Here is a 19,238-nt window from a genome sequence, read left to right on the forward strand (position 1 = left end):
CTTTAGGGATTTTGTCCCAAAATTCTAACCTGTCAGGCGGAACAGGATATAATTGCTTAAAACGTTTAGAAGGAGTAAATGAATTACCCAATTTATCCCATTCCTTAGCAATTACTGCAGAAATAGCATTAGGAACAGGAAAGACTTCTGGAATAACCGCAGGAGCTTTAAAAACCTTATCCAAACGTATAGAATTAGTATCAAGAGGACTAGAATCCTCTATTTCTAAAGCAATTAGTACTTCTTTAAGTAAAGAGCGAATAAATTCCATCTTAAATAAATATGAAGATTTATCAGCATCAATCTCTGAGATAGAATCCTCTGAACCAGAAGAGTCCAAAGAATCAGAATGATGGTGTTCATTTAAAAATTCATCTGTAGAGAGAGAAGATTTAAAAGACTTTTTACGTTTACTAGAAGGAGAAATAACAGACAAAGCCTTCTTTATGGATTCAGAAACAAAATCTCTTATGTTATCAGGAACATTCTGCACCTTAGATGTTGAGGGAACTGCAACAGGCAATGGTACATCACTAAAGGAAATATTATCTGCTTTAACAAGTTTGTCATGACAATTATTACAAACAACAGCTGGAGGAATAGCTACCAAAAGTTTACAGCAGATACACTTAGCTTTGGTAGATCCAGCAGGCAGTGGTTTTCCTGTAGTATCTTCTGGCTCAGATGCAACGTGAGACATCTTGCAATATGTAAGAGAAAAAAACAACATATAAAGCAAAATAGATCAAATTCCTTATAAGACAGTTTCAGGAATGGGAAAAAAATGCCAAACATCAAGCTTCTAGCAACCAGAAGCAAATGAAAAAAGAGACTGAAATAATGTGGAGACAAAAGCGACGCCCACATTATTTGGCGCCTAAATGCTTTTGGCGCCAAAAATGACGCCACATCCGGAACGCCGACATTTTTGGCGCAAAATAACGTCAACAATGACGCAACTTCCGGCGACACGTATGACGCCGGAAACGGAAAAGAATTTTGGCGCCAAAAAAGTCCGCGCCAAGAATGACGCAATAAAATGAAGCATTTTCAGCCCCCGCGAGCCTAACAGCCCACAGGGAAAAAAGTCAAATTTTTGAGGTAAGAAAAAATATGATAATTGAAAGCATAATCCCAAATATGAAACTGACTGTCTGGAAATAAGGAAAGTTGAACATTCTGAGTCAAGGCAAATAAATGTTTGAATACATATATTTAGAACTTTATAAATAAAGTGCCCAACCATAGCTTAGAGTGTCACAGAAAATAAGACTTACTTACCCCAGGACACTCATCTACATGTTTGTAGAAAGCCAAACCAGTACTGAAACGAGAATCAGTAGAGGAAATGGTAAATATAAGAGTATATCGTCGATCTGAAAAGGGAGGTAAGAGATGAATCTCTACGACCGATAACAGAGAACCTTATGAAATAGACCCCGTAGAAGGAGATCACTGCATTCAATAGGCAATACTCTCTTCACATCCCTCTGACATTCACTGCACGCTGAGAGGAAAACCGGGCTCCAACTTGCTGCGGAGCGCATATCAACGTAGAATCTAGCACAAACTTACTTCACCACCTCCCTTGGAGGCAAAGTTTGTAAAACTGATTTGTGGGTGTGGTGAGGGGTGTATTTATAGGCATTTTAAGGTTTGGGAAACTTTGCCCCTCCTGGTAGGAATGTATATCCCATACGTCACTAGCTCATGGACTCTTGTTAATTACATGAAAGAAAAAGGAGATTTTCATAATAAGATACTTTATGTCGAAAGCTCCTTTATTTGTTTCAATCGATCGTCGTTCTTAGCTGCTACAGCAGCCCACGGCTAAAAATTTTTTTTAGAGGTAACGTTTTCACCTTTTAGCCAGTAGCTGTGCGGTAAATTCGGCTCCCATGAGCGCCAAGCTGGAAAGGTCACCTCTTAGCAAAAAAAAAAAATTTAAGCAATGGGCTCCTGTAGCAGCTTAGAACGGCGATCGATTGAAACAAATAAAGGAGCTCTCTACATGAAGAATCCTTTACTTCATGAATGAAAATCCCCTTTATTTGTTTCAATAGAAAATCCTAGCGTTTGTTAAACCCTAGGATTGACTAACTTTAAGTGTGGCGTTGTCCAGTCACATTAACTACTTGTATCTGCACTTTTAAAAGGGACAGTGAAGTCAAAATTAATTTTAAATACTGAATAATTAAGCAGTTTTCTAATTTACTTTTATTATTAAATTTGCTGTGTTGTCTTGATATCCTTTGTTGAAAAGCATACCTAAGCAGGATCAGCAGCAGCAATGTACTGCTGGGAGGTAGCTGGTAATTGGTGGCTGCACATATATGCCTTTTGTCATGGGCTCACCTGATGTATTCAGCTAGCTCACAGTACTAAGAATGCCATGGGAATGAGGCAAATTTGATAATAGAAGTGAATTGGAAAGTTGTTTAAAATTGAATTCTCTATCTGAATCACGATTGTTTCATTTTAGTTTCCCATTAATACAAAATAAGAGTGAGACTTAGTAATAACTGCCAGAAGTGCAAATAAAGCAATGTAATAAAACAGTGTTATTAAAGTCCATTAAAAAACGTACAGCAATAACAACAAATCCGGTACATTACCACCATCTAACTCTGCATTATATTACACCTAGTATTAGAACACTGCACTTCTTGTTCTCTTCCCCTTTTGCTGTGGCTTCCGGCACAATATTAATTCTGAGACCAGGAGAACACAAATAAATATTGTACCATAATTCAGGAGGTATAGATGCAAGACACCTATTACAGAACAGTTATTTTTATAACAATTTACAAAAAAATAAAACTTTATTTAAAACATTATTATACGTGTTAGATTTACCTTCTCTCCTCCATGAATAGTAACATTAATATTTTTCAGAGCAAGGTCCAAGTCTTCTCGGTAACGTAAACCGTAGCCTCGAAACTCAATTTTTCCTTCATGTGGCCAATCTTCTGCTGGAGCAGCTTGTGCATTAGTCCATTCAGCCTAAAGGAAATCATTAAACATATAGGAAGATATCACATACATAGTCAAACCCACTTACCAGATCATATACTCTGCGTATCTTACATTCAGTGTTCCCTCTAAAGGCAGCTTTGTGAGCGGCCCAGCAGTGAAACAGTGAATTAGAGCAATGAGCAAACACTACACAATTCCAACTGCAAGGTGTGGTTCCCTTATTAACTGTTTTACTGCTGGGCCGCTCACAAAACTGGCCTTAGAGGGAACCTCTGCTTACATTGCGCATCTCATTTACTAATTTACTGTCATCCTATCCAAAAAAAACGAGCAAATATTCAGCAGTAAGAATTGAATAAGTAGAAAAACAATAGGGAAGGGCTATAAGGAACCAACTTAACACATGTTGCAGATTGAGAAGAAGAGGACCCAGGCTTGTGTATTTGACAAAAACAATAGGGTGCAGATTTGTACCAAGATGGTATGGTGAATGCATTAAAGCACAGTTCACAATTATATGGACTAGAAAACATGTTTTTTAATGACGGCAGCCTAAACAAGTTTGCAAGTAAAAGCACATTTTTTTAATGTGTATATATATTTTATAATAAATAAATCTAAATATGTAACTTTTGAATCAGTTGTATATAATAAACTACAAGTTTAGTAATTGAGGCTTGCCCTTTTTAATAATCAATAGTTCTTATATATACCTCTTTCTCCATTTCAGAATATTCCTTGACTCTCTCGACCGCAACAATATTTGTTTCTAATTCGGAGGACATTCTCACCAGCCAGTTGAGGTATGTTGTGATCTGCAAGAACATAACGTATTTACAGCTGCTCGTGATGTTAATTGAACGTCAGCATGTTACTGTAGGGATTTGCACCACACCTTCCATACAGAATTCATTTTGTAGTCAGAAAAATAGATTACTGCAGCCATATCTAGTTCCAGTTATGTGCACATGCCTACACCTTCCTACCTGCTTTTAAACAAAGGATACCAAGAGAATGAAGTAAATTTGATAATAAAAGTAAATTGGAAAAGTTTTTATAATTTTTACACTATCAGAATCATGAAAGAAATTTTCCTTTAGGAAGTGAGACAACTGCACATTAAACGCAATGAGCCGAGCAGCAACAATCAAGGGTTTGCCATATTAAAAGTCATGGAAGTTAAGATAAAGACTACTGAGGGGGGCAGTAGGCGGAATGGGAGTTTTGTAAGAAACAACTGATATTATAATATTTAGAGGTAGTTTATAAAAGTGAAAGACTATTGTACATTTAAGTGTAAAAACATTCAATTAGGAAAATGTGCTCACTAACTTTACCATCACTTAAAAGCAAACGTTTACTACAGTAAGGACATACTGGGAAATTAAAATTACTATAGTCCTCTCTCATTTTAACCTTTGAACCAAAATTAGTGCATACTCAAAAAGAATTGAGAATGCTGATATAAATAATAGGACTTGACAAAACAAAGGGCCCAATATGTAATGGCCTCTAATATTGTCCTAAAATTTTGGAGTATTCTATACGTCTATATATACACATTACTTCCCTGGCACCTAAATATGTATGGCTCACTAATTATTGTTTTTCAGCAGCATTTAAACACATGCAGTGATGTCCTGTGCACCAGTATTCAGGTCAGAGAACTGGCAGTGTATTACATGTCTGTAAAGACTTCATTTTTCTCACACAAAGCCCCTGATGATTTACAGAGAAGGTGTAGTGTTTGAAAACTGGTCCACTGGACTGCACAGCTTATGTGCGTAATATATTTTACTAGAAGTATTTTTGTTAATGGTTAAAGTAAATGTAAAGTATAATGAATTAGTGTCCGGTATCTAAAAATACTCTTAAAAACAGGGGCACTTTCATTCATTAAACTTTACATTGAAGCTTGTTTATGGAAAACAGACCGGCGTTCCTGTAGCTGTAGTTAGCAGATCAAATACAACTCTGGCTTCCTCCAATCGTTGTGTGTCCCCTTTGGCGTCCAGCTCATTAAGCAACCCAACAATTCGATGAACCGGTTTTGTCATCGATCTGCTAACTACAGCAGGAGGTGCGGGCAGAAGATTGCTGGTCTGTTTTTTTAATAAAGAAAAGGTAAGCATCTTAAAAAATAATCTTCAATGTAAAGTTTAATGAATAAAAAAGTGCCCCTGTTTTTAAGAGGATACCGGCATTTTTCCATTAAACTTTACATTCACTTTAAGTATATTGCAAAAATGCTTATATTTAAATGTACTCATGTACATTTCAATTTTGACCTTTATATCCCTTTAAGCAGCCAAATGCCCCAGGAGTACAAAGTATTATCATAAACAAATAAACAACAAGGCATGAAAATACAATGCATTTAAGAATATACAAGTAGATAACTGGGAATCAAACATCCACTAAAATGAAATTAAGCAGCATGTCATTCGCCAAAATGTGTGTGTTCTTTATAATTCAATACAAAAATTATATGCAGGTATGTTGTACATGTGTATGCTATTACTACAAATATAAATCATCCCTGCTATAGAAGAATGCTTTCTGGCTTGTAAGTTTTGGTACCTGTAAAGCATAAGAGATGGACAGTCCAACCAATCCAGGGCTGAGTGTGTTCCTGGAAACCACTGCAAACAGAGATGCAAAAAGGACTATGCAATTTCCAACAAACTCTAATCTGATCGCCAACCACCTGCAAATACGCAAAAGGAAACAGACGTCATCCCAAAGCAGATCTGTGCACATAAAAAAACATAATTTATGCTTACCTGATAAATTTATTTCCGGATATGGTGAGTCCACGACATCATCAATTACTAGGGGGAATATCTCTCCTGTCCAGCAGGAGGCAGCAAAGAGCACCACAGCAAAGCTGTTAAATACCACTCCCCTTCCCATAATCCCCAGTCATTCGACCAAAGGGAAATGGAAAAAGGAATAATAAAAAGGTGTAGAGGTGCCTGAGGTTTAGTTAAAAAAAAAAACCTGTCTTAAAGGGACACTGAACCCAAATTTTTTATTGTGTGATTCAGATAGAGCATGCAATTTTAAGCAACTTTCTAATTTACTCCTATTATCAATTTTTCTTCGTTCTCTTGCTATCTTTATTTGAAAAAGAAGGCATCTAAGGTTTTTTTGGTTCCGCCTCTGGACAGCACTTTTTGATTGGTGGATGAATTTATCCACCAATCAGCAAGAACAACCCAGGTTGTTCACCAAAAATGGTCCGGCATCTAAACTTACATTCTTGCATTTTAAATAAAGATACCAAGAAAATGAAGAAAATTTGATAATAGGAGTAAATTAGAAAGTTGCTTAAAATTTCATGCTCTATCTGAATCACGAAAGAAAAAATATGTTTTCAGTGTCCCTTTAAATATAAGATTGGGGTCGTGGACTCACCATATCCGGAAGGAAATTAATTTATATGGTGAGCTCACAACGTAATTAATTATTAGTGGGAACCAATACCTAAGCTAGAAGGCACCACCACTCAAAGAACCTTCCTCCCAAAAGAAGCCTCAGCTGAGGCAAAAGTATCAAATTTATAAAATTTTGAAAACGTGTGACGCTACAGACGCTCCTTATGAGAAGAATAATTGGGAGAGAGAGAAGGAACAACAATTTCCTGGTTAATATTCCTAACCGAAACCACTTAGGAAAAAAACCCATCCTAGTACGTAGGACCACCTTATCCTCAGACATTTGTGATGATCCCTGTGAATAGGAAACGGTAGAGCCACAAACTGAAAGTGTTTGTCTAGAAAAGCGAATCTCAGAAATTTGTGATGATCCCTGTGAATAGGAACATGAAGGAAGAATGGACCGAATGGTCTCCATTTTGAAGGACGGCACCCTGAGAAATCTGTTGAGACACATTAGGTCTAAAATGGGACAAAAATGGCCCTCTTTCTTGGGAACAGATTTGAATAGAATCCTAAACCCTGTTCCTTTACTGGACCTATCCCTCCCAGAGAGTAAAGATCCTGAAAGCAGTTCAAGAATGCCTCTCGTTTTACCTGATTTACAGACAAACTTGAGAGGTGAAACCTGCCCCTGGGAGGGAGAAAATTGAATTCTATCTTGTAACCCTGAGAAACAATGCCCACTGTCCAAGGATCTGGGACATCTTATAACCACTCCCAATAAAACAGGTAAAGTGTGCCCCCCACTTGATCTGACTCCGGACCGAGGGCCAACCCATCATGCTGACAGACTCAGCTGAGGGTTTCTTAGATTGTTTCCCCTTGTTCCAGGACTGACTAGGTCTCCAAGAGGACTTGGATTGTTCCTGTTTGGAAGCTGAGGAGGAAGGCTTTTGACGACCCTTGAAATTACGAAAGGAACTAAAAGTTCATATGTTTCATATAGATAACATTGAGCTCATGCACATGAAGTTACCCTGGATTGAGAACTGATTGGCTAAAATGCAAGTCTGTCAAAAGAACTGAAATAAGGGGGCAGTTTACTGAGGCTTAAATACAAGGTAATCAGAGGTAAAAAGTGTATTTCTATAACAGTGTTGGTTATGCAAAATTGGGGAATGGGTAATAAAGGGATTATCTTTCTTTTTAAAAAACAATAATTCTGGTGTTGACTGTCCCTTTAAATCTATTCTTCTTGTCTTGCGGTAGAAAAGATCCTTTTCCACCCGTAACATCAGATATTACTTTTGCCAGTCCATGCCCAAACAAAGTCTTACCCTTGTAAGGAAGCGTCAAAAGCTTAGACTTGGAGAAAACATCAGCTGACCAAGACTTAAGCCACAAAGCCCTGCGAGCCAAGATAGAGAAACCAGATAGCTTGGCCCCCAATTTAATAACTTGCATATTCGCATCAGAAATAAAAGAATTGGCTAGCTTAATAGCCTTAGTTTTCCTCTTGCGTTTTCCTAAAACAGGAAAGGCAGATAAAGCTGTAGATACCGCCGAAGATATCTGTGCAGCGAAATCTGCAGGCAAATATACCCCACCAGGCGGATGAGGAACCGCAGGGCACTGCATGTGATGTCATAGAGGCTTGGGACGTTTGAGGAGAAGGCTGCGGCATTGCCTGAACAGCATCATTCTGAGAGACATTAGGCCCATAAGGCAATTATTTTCCTTAAAATGTAGCGCTCTAGCTAAACAAGTAATACAAAATTGCAAAGGAGAAAATTTGCGCCTCTAAAAATCATCATTATCTATGTCCATAGCGAAGAAAAATCAGCCCCAGGAAATAAATTTGAACAAAAGGACAACTGTCACTTTATGAAAAACGTTAAAAAACAAACAAAAAATAAAAACTAAAGTTTGACAACCTCTACACCTCAGCAGTACTGAGGTGCCTACCGCAATTCCAGGAGACTTGAAGAGGACACAGTGTATGTGCAGTTGCCTGTCATTCTCTGAGACAGACTGCAGCAGCAACAAAGACGCCGATCCGCTCCATATAACTGAAACACAAGGATCACATGACCAGCACATCAAGAAAAGCGCATACAAGAAAAAAAGGCGCAAAATTTGAAACAGACATAGCAACAACCGTTACTACACAAGCAAACCAAACATTTGCCAAAAATTACAAATTAATAATTTAGCAACACCCGGCCCTAATGTGCAAATCCCAAATCACATAGTGCCTGCATACTGCCTATCAAATCCTATTTAAAGGATTACTAAATCACATAAAGAAAAACCGCAGAATATAAAAAATGAATCTTTAAAAAAGTACAAAGTCTCCTATACCTAGAAGACAAAAAAGCACTTACCTGCAGTCTAGCTGACCGACAGGAAGACAGCTCACAAGGCGTGAAAGGACACAAACTCCTAACAGAGACCTGTGGAAAAAAGAAAGAACAGAGTAACCAACTCTGGCTTTCTATACTTAGGGCAGCAATATGTTAGGAAACATAGTAAGCACCACCTTACAACTTCCTAACTGCTTAAAAGCCACCACTACCCTGCGGCAGAGATTGACATGGACTACAGCTATACCAAAATCCTTGCTTGCAGGGAAAACTATCCCCATAAAGGATTTCATTTCTTCAGACACCAAACTTCACTGCCTCCATTGACAGAGGCAAAGAGAATGACTGGGGATTATTGGAAGGGGAGTGGTATTTAACAGCTTTGCTGTGGTGCTCTTTGCCGCCTCCTGCTGGACAGGAGAGATATTCCCACTAGTAATTGATGAAGTAGTGGACTCGCCATATCTTAGGAAAGAAACAGGTTCATGTCTTGTATTTACATATACCGAAATAGGCAATAAAAATTAAACTAGGTGTTCCTAATGGGTACCTACTGTATAATGCAGAAGTACAGCATAGAAACCTACTGTATAATGCAGAAGTACAGCAGAAACATTTGTAAATGCTTTTTTTTTTACTATGAGGGGGGGTAGGTGTGATGTCATGAGAGAGAGAAATATGTTATTTAGATCGAAGTTAGCCACATGGCTGGACTGGAGTCACACAGAAAACACTACTATGCTATATTTTTTATAATCTATTAAGCTAAATTACCTGTTGGAGACGATGCTCGGGTAATAAGCTCTCTGATTTTCATCCACCCTGAAGTCACTGATTTTAATAAATTGCTTTTGTTCCCCAAAGGCTCGAATGACACTGGTTCCTAGAAGAGTCTCGTTGAAATGAGAATAAACCGGAGATCGACTAACAGATTCAAGGCGTTTTAGCTGTCGAGATGAAGCCACGTAAAACCTCTAAATAAAAAGAAACACAAAGAAAACCTTGTACGGTACAATTCATATTAAATCCCTATAACAAACAACTACGATAACTGAAAAAAAGCTAGAAACATATTAGGCTGTCAAAGTAAATGTGAAGTATAATGAATAAGTGCCAGGTTTTTAAAAATACTCTTAAAAACAGGGGCACTTTAATTCATTAAACTTTACATTGAAGCTTCTTTTTAAAAATACCTTTTCTTTATGGAAAGCAGACTGGCAATCTTCCACCCGCAGCTCCTGGTGTAGTTAGCACAATGATGACTAATCCAGCTTCCTCCAATTGTTGCATTGCATCACGAGCTGGATGCCAAAGGGGGCATGCAACGATTGGAGGTAGCCAGATTTGTCATCGCTGTTCTAACTACAGCAGGAGCTGCGCGCGAAGGATCACCGGCCTGCTTTGCATAAAGAAAAGATAAGTATTTTAACAAAGACGCTTCAATGTAAAGTTTAATGAATGAAAGGTCCCCTGTTCTTAAAGAGTATTTTTAAAGACCGGGCACTTATTCATTATACTTTATATTCACTTTAACGCTCAGGCCAAAAAAGGAAAGCAAGATTTTTACTTACAGATAAATCATTCTTCAAGTGCAGAGTGAGAGCACATAAAGAATGTAACTTGTTAATGAATAAGCAATACCCGCCAGCCTAGAATGCTACAAACTTCATAAAGTAAAGGGTCTTTGGGCTCTTTTAATACATTTCTGTTCTAATTAGACCTTAGTTATACATATAGCAGAGCTGAAAGAGTGGAATAATACAAACTAAAAAAATAAAAATAATAATCTTGGGAGGAATTTCAGTGGCCACATACTAAACAGCTTTTTATGTGTGCTTAAAAGGGACACTAAAGTCAAAATTAAACTTTCATGACTTTGAGTATGCAGTTTTAAAATACTTTACAATTTACTTCTATTATGAAATTGTGCAGTCTTTTTATATACTCTACACACTTTGAGGCAGCTGCTACTACTGAGCATGTGCAAGAGTTCACAATGTATAATACCAGTTTATGAGTCTGTGATTGGCTGATCCATCAGCCTGCTCATGTTATCTCTGTACACACACAAAGTCTAAAAGTCAGGTATTATGCTGATTATGCATAAATAAAAAGAGAGAAGCGCTCAACCTGGGAATAAACAATAGCATAATAGCTTGCTCTATGGCTAGTTACCACCCAAGAAGCAGCCTCTTTTTGCTCAACATGTGCCTTTCACAGAGAAGAACTTTCCTGAAGCATATCAGTCTGATCCTGACTTCACAGTACAGTCCAGCCCTGAAATACCAGGCAATCCCTCTCTGAACAAGAGAAACAGCAAAATCCCAGACATACATTTCGGCCTAGCTAGTTATTATGCTATTGTTCGTTCCCAGGTTAAGTGCTTCTCTCTTTCTATTTATGCAAATTATGCTGATTATGGCTAGGGAGTCAATGAGCAAAACCGGCTATTTAAGATAAAAAAATATATTTACCCCCACCGGGTTGTTAATTGATGCTGCTGTTTCCTGTTTACAAAGCATTTGTACTCAGAATACAACTGTATTCATATTTTGGGGTGGTGGTTTAAAGCAGGAAAAATCAGCTATTGCAAATGTCAAAATAAAGGTAAAGGAGATGTTTGCATACAATGTAATATGCTTCAGCAAGTAAAATGCATAGTCGTGAACACATTAAGGGGGAAACCTGTTAGAAGTGCAATACTAGATTTATTACCAGAGATATTGGCTGCCAAAATACTCCACATTATTCTAAACCAGAGATGCCTAAATATTTACTTCTTTAGCATTTGAAAACATAATTTATGTAAGAACTTGCCTGATAAATTAATTTTTGTCATGATGGTGAGAGTCCACAAGCTTGTTACTAATGGGATATACATTCCTACCAGGAGGGGGCAAAGTATCCCAAACCTTAAATGCCTATAAATACACTTCCCACCTCACTCATACCTCATTTTAACGTACAGTCAAGTTAGTGAGGTGTATAAGGAGTAAAAGCATAAAAAAGTAGAACAGGATAAATAATGTGCTTTATACAAAAAAATCAAACCCCCAAAATTGGGTGGGTCTCCTGGACTCTCGCCACCATGAGAGAAATTAATTTATTAGGTAAGTTCTTACATAAAACAGAATTTATGTTTACCTGATAAATTACTTTCTCCAACGGTGTGTCCGGTCCACGGCGTCATCCTTACTTGTGGGATATTCTCTTCCCCAACAGGAAATGGCAAAGAGCCCAGCAAAGCTGGTCACATGATCCCTCCTAGGCTCCGCCTACCTAAGTCATTCGACCGACGTAAAGGAGGAATATGCATAGGAGAAATCATATGATACCGTGGTGACTGTAGTTAGAGAAAATAATTCATCAGACCTGATTAAAAAACCAGGGCGGGCCGTGGTCCGGACACACCGTTGGAGAAAGTAATTTATCAGGTAAACATAAATTCTGTTTTCTCCAACATAGGTGTGTCCGGTCCACGGCGTCATCCTTACTTGTGGGAACCAATACCAAAGCTTTAGGACACGGATGAAGGGAGGGAGCAAATCAGGTCACCTAAATGGAAGGCACCACGGCTTGCAAAACCTCTCTCCCAAAAATAGCCTCCGAAGAAGCAAAAGTATCAAATTTGTAAAATTTGGCAAAAGTGTGCAGTGAAGACCAAGTCGCTGCCTTACATATCTGGTCAACAGAAGCCTCGTTCTTGAAGGCCCATGTGGAAGCCACAGCCCTAGTGGAGTGAGCTGTGATTCTTTCAGGAGGCTGCCGTCCGGCAGTCTCATAAGCCAATCGGATGATGCTTTTAAGCCAAAAAGAGAGAGAGGTAGAAGTTGCTTTTTGACCTCTCCTTTTACCAGAATAAACAACAAACAAAGAAGATGTTTGTCTGAAATCCTTTGTAGCCTCAAAATAGAATTTTAGAGCACGAACTACATCCAAATTGTGTAACAAACGTTCCTTCTTTGAAACTGGATTCGGACACAAAGAAGGCACAACTATCTCCTGGTTAATATTTTTGTTAGAAACAACTTTCGGAAGAAAACCAGGCTTAGTACGCAAAACCACCTTATCTGCATGGAACACCAGATAAGGAGGAGAACACTGCAGAGCAGATAACTCTGAAACTCTTCTAGCAGAAGAAATTGCAACCAAAAACAAAACTTTCCAAGATAGTAACTTAATATCTACGGAATGTAAGGGTTCAAACGGAACCCCTTGAAGAACTGAAAGAACTAGATTTAGACTCCAGGGAGGAGTCAAAGGTCTGTAAACAGGCTTGATTCTAACCAAAGCCTGAACAAATGCTTGAACATCTGGCACAGCTGCCAGCCTTTTGTGAAGTAAAACAGATAAAGCAGAGATCTGTCCCTTCAGAGAACTTGCAGATAATCCTTTCTCCAAACCTTCTTGTAGAAAGGATAGAATCTTAGGAATTTTTATCTTGTTCCATGGGAATCCTTTAGATTCACACCAACAGATATATTTTTTCCATATTTTATGGTAAATTTTTCTAGTTACAGGCTTTCTAGCCTGAATAAGAGTATCTATTACAGAATCTGAAAACCCACGCTTTGATAAAATCAAGCGTTCAATCTCCAAGCAGTCAGTTGGAGGGAAACCAGATTCGGATGTTCGAATGGACCCTGAACAAGAAGGTCCTGTCTCAAAGGTAGCTTCCATGGTGGAGCCGATGACATATTCACCAGGTCTGCATACCAAGTCCTGCGTGGCCACGCAGGAGCTATCAAGATCACCGAAGCCCTCTCCTGATTGATCCTGGCTACCAGCCTGGGAATGAGAGGAAACGGTGGGAATACATAAGCTAGGTTGAAGGTCCAAGGCGCTACTAGTGCATCCACTAGAGTCGCCTTGGGATCCCTGGATCTGGACCCGTAACAAGGAACCTTGAAGTTCTGACGAGAGGCCATCAGATCCATGTCTGGAATGCCCCATAATTGAGTTATTTGGGCAAAGATTTCCGGATGGAGTTCCCACTCCCCCGGATGGAAAGTCTGACGACTCAGAAAATCCGCTTCCCAATTTTCCACTCCTGGGATGTGGATTGCAGACAAGTGGCAGGAGTGATTCTCCGCCCATTTAATTATTTTGGTCACTTCTTCCATCGCCAGGGAACTCCTTGTTCCCCCCTGATGGTTGATATATGCAACAGTCGTCATGTTGTCTGATTGAAACCTTATGAATTTGGCCTTTGCTAGTTGAGGCCAAGCTTTGAGAGCATTGAATATCGCTCTCAGTTCCAGAATGTTTATCGGGAGAAGAGATTCTTCCCGAGACCATAGACCCTGAGCTTTCAGGGGTTCCCAGACCGTGCCCCAGCCCACCAGACTGGCGTCGGTCGTGACAATGACCCACTCTGGTCTGCGGAAGCTCATTCCCTGTGACAGGTTGTCCAGGGTTAGCCACCAACGTAGTGAATCTCTGGACCCTTGATCTACTTGGATCGTCGGAGACAAGTCTGTATAATCCCCATTCCACTGTCTGAGCATGCACAGTTGTAATGGTCTTAGATGAATTTGTGCAAAAGGAACTATGTCCACTGCCGCAACCATTAAACCTATTACTTCCATGCACTGCGCTATGGAAGGAAGAAGAACAGAATGAAGTACTTGACAAGAGCTTAGAAGTTTTGATTTTCTGGCCTCTGTCAGAAAAATCTTCATTTCTAAGGAATCTATTATTGTTCCCAAGAAGGGAACTCTTGTTGACGGGGACAGAGAACTTTTTTCTATGTTCACTTTCCACCCGTGAGATCTGAGAAAGGCTAGGACAATGTCCGTATGAGCCTTTGCTTTTGACAGAGACGACGCTTGAATCAGGATGTCGTCCAAGTAAGGTACTACTGCAATGCCCCTTGGTCTTAGCACCGCTAGAAGGGACCCTAGTACCTTTGTGAAAATCCTTGGAGCAGTGGCTAATCCGAATGGAAGTGCCACAAACTGGTAATGCTTGTCCAGAAAGGCGAACCTTAGGAACCGATGCTGTTCCTTGTGGATAGGAATATGTAGGTACGCATCCTTTAAATCCACCGTGGTCATGAATTGACCTTCCTGGATGGTAGGAAGGATCGTTCGAATGGTTTCCATTTTGAACGATGGAACCCTTAGAAATTTGTTTAGAATCTTGAGATCTAAAATTGGTCTGAATGTTCCCTCTTTTTTGGGAACTATGAACAGGTTGGAGTAAAACCCCATCCCTTGTTCTCCTAATGGAACAGGATGAATCACTCCCATTCTTAACAGGTCTTCTACACAATGTAAGAATGCCTGTCTTTTTATTTGGTTCGAAGATAATTGAGACCTGTGGAACCTTCCCCTTGGGGGTAGTTCCTTGAATTCCAGGAGATAACCTTGAGAAACTATTTCTAGCGCCCAAGGATCCTGAACATCTCTTGCCCAAGCCTGAGCAAAGAGAGAAAGTCTGCCCCCCACCAGATCCGGTCCCGGATCGGGGGCCAACACTTCATGCTGTTTTGGTAGCAGTGGCAGGTTTCTTGGCCTGCTTACCCTTGTTCCAGCCTTGCATCGGTCTCCAGGCTGGCTTGGTTTGAGAAGTATTACCCTCTTGCTTAGAGGGTGTAGAATTTGAGGCTGGTCCGTTTCTGCGAAAGGGACGAAAATTTGGCTTATTTTTAGCCTTAAAAGACCTATCCTGAGGAAGGGCGTGGCCCTTTCCCCCAGTGATGTCTGAAATAATCTCTTTCAAGTCAGGGCCAAACAGTGTTTTACCCTTGAAAGGGATGTTAAGCAATTTGTTCTTGGAGGACACATCCGCTGACCAAGACTTTAGCCAAAGCGCTCTGCGCGCCACAATAGCAAACCCTGAATTCTTCGCCGCTAATCTAGCTATTTGCAAAGCGGCATCTAAAATAAAAGAGTTAGCCAATTTAAGTGCTTGAACTCTGTCCATAACCACCTCATACGAAGATTCTTTATTGAGCGACTTTTCTAGTTCTTCGAACCAGAAACACGCTGCTGTAGTGACAGGAACAATGCATGAAATTGGTTGTAGAAGGTAACCTTGCTGAACAAACATCTTTTTAAGCAAACCCTCTAATTTTTTATCCATAGGATCTTTGAAAGCACAACTATCTTCTATAGGGATAGTAGTGCGTTTGTTTAGAGTAGAAACCGCCCCCTCGACCTTGGGGACTGTCTGCCATAAGTCCTTTCTGGGGTCGACCATAGGAAATAATTTCTTAAATATAGGGGGAGGAACAAAAGGTATGCCGGGCCTTTCCCATTCCTTATTTACAATGTCCGCCACCCGCTTGGGTATAGGAAAAGCATCGGGGGCATCGGGACCTCTAGGAACTTGTCCATCTTACATAATTTCTCTGGAATGACCAAATTGTCACAATCATCCAGAGTAGATAATACCTCCTTAAGCAGTGCGCGGAGATGTTCTAATTTAAATTTAAAAGTAATAACATCAGGTTCAGCTTGTTGAGAAATTTTTCCTGAATCTGAAATTTCTCCCTCAGACAAAACCTCCCTCCTGGCCCCTTCAGATTGGTGTGAGGGTATGTCAGAACAATTATCATCAGCTTCCTCTTCAGTATTTAAAACAGAGCAATCGCGCTTTCTCTGATAAGTGGGCATTTTGGATAAAATGTTTTTAATAGAATTATCCATTACAGCCGTTAATTGTTGCATAGTAATAAGTATTGGCGCACTAGATGTACTAGGTGCCTCTTGTGTGGGCATGACTGGTGTAGACACAGAAGGGGATGATGCAGTACCATGCTTACTCCCCTCACTTGAGGAATCATCTTGGGCAACATCATTATCAGTGGCATCATTGTCCCTATTTTGTTTGGACACTATGTCACAATCATCACATATATTTAAATGGGGAGAAACCTTGGCTTTCAAACATATAGAACATCGTTTATCTAATGGTTCAGACATGTTAACAGGCATAAACTTGATAACAAAGCACAAAAAACGTTTTAAAATAAAACCGTTACTGTCACTTTCAATTTTAAACTGAACACACTTTATTACTGAATATGTGAAAAAGTATGAAGGAATTGTTCAAAATTCACCAAAATTTCACCACAGTGTCTTAAAGCCTTAAAAGTATTGCACACCAAATTTGAAAGCTTTAACTCTTAAAATAACGGAACCGGAGCCGTTTTTACATTTAACCCCTATACAGTCCCAGGTATCTGCTTTGCTGAGACCCAACCAAGCCCAGAGGGGAATACGATACCAAATGACGCCTTCAATAAGCTTTTTCAGTGGTTCTTAGCTCCTCACACATGCATCTGCATGCCTTGCTCTCCAAAAACAACTGCGCATTAGTGGCGCGAAAATGAGGCTCTGCCTATGACTAGAAAAGGCCCCCAGTGAAAAAGGTGTCCAATACACTGCCTGCCGTTTTTTTAAAACAATCCCCAAGATTATAAGAACTATTTATAGTTATAATCCACTAAATATGCTTAGAAAGTAATCGTTTTAGCCCAGAAATATGTCTACCAGTCTTTAAAGCCCTTATGAAGCCCTTTATTCTTATACTTAACTAAGAAAATGGCTTACCGGTTCCCATAGGGAAAATGACAGCCTTCCAGCATTACAAAGTCTTGTTAGAAATGTGGCCAGTCATACCTCAAGCAGCAAAGTCTGCCCACTGTTTCCCCCAACTGAAGTTACTTCATCTCAACAGTCCTGTGTGGAAACAGCCATCGATTTTAGTAACGGTTGCTAAAATCATCTTCCTCTTACAAACAGAAATCTTCATCTCTTTTCTGTTTCAGAGTAAATAGTACATACCAGCACTATTTTAAAATAACAAACTCTTGATTGAAGGATAAAAACTACATTTAAACACCAAAAAACTCTTAACCATCTCCGTGGAGATGTTGCCTGTGCAACGGCAAAGAGAATGACTGGGGTAGGCGGAGCCTAGGAGGGATCATGTGACCAGCTTTGCTGGGCTCTTTGCCATTTCCTGTTGGGGAAGAGAATATCCCACAAGTAAGGATGACGCCGTGGACCGGACACACCTATGTTGGAGAAATCATGTTTTCTTTCATATAGGTGGCGAGAGTCCACAAGCTAGTTACTGATGGGATATAATACCCAAGATGTGGAAGTCCACAAGTAACTAAAGGGAGGGATAAAATAAAAACAGCCATTTCCGCTGAGAAATTAAATCCAAAAAAATAATTAAGTTTTCTTACAAATTAAAAATAAATAAATCACAGGCACTAGAATCAAACTGAGACAGCTGCCTGAAGAGCCTTTCTACCAAAAGCTTCTTCCGAAGAAGCAAAAACATCAAAATGGTAAAATTTTGTAAAATGTATACAAAGAAGACCAAGTGGCTGCTTTGCAGATTTGATCAACTGAAGCTTCATTCTTGAAAGCCCAAGATGTGGCAATTGATCTTGTAGAATGAGCTGTTATTTTCTGAGGCGGAGAATGCCCCGCCTCCAAATAAGCTTTGTGAATCAGAAGTTTCAACCAAGATGCCTAAGAAATGGCAGAGGCTTTCTGACCTTTTCTGGAACCAGAAAAATAACAAATAGACTAGAAGTCTTTCTGAAATCTTTAGTAGCCTCAACATAATATTTCAAAGCTCTTACCACATCCAAAGAATGTAAAGACCTTAGGATTAGGACACAAAGAAGGAACAATAATTTCCCTATTGATGTTGTTTGAATTCACAATTATCGTATGGCTTCTTATAAGGCTTGGATTTATTCCAATTTGGAGATGGTCTCCAATTAGAGCCAAAGGCCTTAGGGGAAGGAGTGGTCGTCTGTTCTCTAACATGAAGAAAGGAAGAAAAACGATTGGGAGCTTTAAATTTACCCTTAGATTCTTGTCATGGGGCAGAAAAACTCCCTTCCCCCCTGTGATAGTGGAAATAATAGAATCAAATTGAGAACCAAAAAGATAGCAATCTTGTTCAGATACCATGTCACCATTCCAACATCAAAATATAACATCACAAATAAAATGATTTGCATGTTGAAGTAAGAGAATAATGTTAGATAATTATGGATCTAAAGACAACTGCTGAGCTAAACAAACAGTCCAACTAAAATATAGGAGGCAGCAGCAACATCAGTGATAGATATAACTGGTCTAAGAATAAAGCCAGTATGCAAATATGCCCTTCTAAGATAAGATTCAAGTTTTCTATCTAAAAGGTTTAAAAGAAGTGCTGTCTTCTATAGGAATGGTAGTACCTTTGGCAAGAGTGAAAATAGCCCTATCAACTTTAGGGACTGTTTCCCAAAATTCCAAATTAGCAATTTGCAAAGGATACAATTTTTAAAACCTAGAGGAAGGATTAAAAGAAGTACCAGGCTTAGACCATTCTTTAGCAATGAGGTTAGAGATGGCGTCTGGAATAGGAAAAACCTTAGGAATGATAACAGTAGTCTTTAATACAGAATTTAAATGATTACTAGATCTATCATCATGAGTTTTAGGTCCCCCAATCCCTAAAGTAAATAATACTTCCTTAAAAAGAGGACAAATATATTCAA

General features: G+C 39.2%; 1 protein-coding gene across 3 annotated transcripts in view; it reads right to left on the reverse strand.

Moving 5' to 3' along the window:
- Nucleotides 1-19,238, reverse strand: part of ABCC1 (ATP binding cassette subfamily C member 1) — a 465,761-nt gene that overhangs the window by 38,614 nt on the left and 407,909 nt on the right. For all 3 annotated transcript variants that reach the window (XM_053695266.1, XM_053695265.1, XM_053695264.1), the window contains 4 exons: nucleotides 9,494-9,693; nucleotides 5,557-5,683; nucleotides 3,690-3,791; nucleotides 2,857-3,003 (listed from right to left, as the gene is read on the reverse strand). In XM_053695266.1, the coding sequence (XP_053551241.1) occupies nucleotides 2,857-3,003; nucleotides 3,690-3,791; nucleotides 5,557-5,683; nucleotides 9,494-9,693 (576 nt within the window). The remainder of the gene's footprint in view (nucleotides 1-2,856; nucleotides 3,004-3,689; nucleotides 3,792-5,556; nucleotides 5,684-9,493; nucleotides 9,694-19,238) is intronic.

Source organism: Bombina bombina, chromosome 11 (genome assembly GCF_027579735.1).
Source record: "Bombina bombina isolate aBomBom1 chromosome 11, aBomBom1.pri, whole genome shotgun sequence".
Lineage (NCBI taxonomy): Eukaryota > Metazoa > Chordata > Amphibia > Anura > Bombinatoridae > Bombina > Bombina bombina.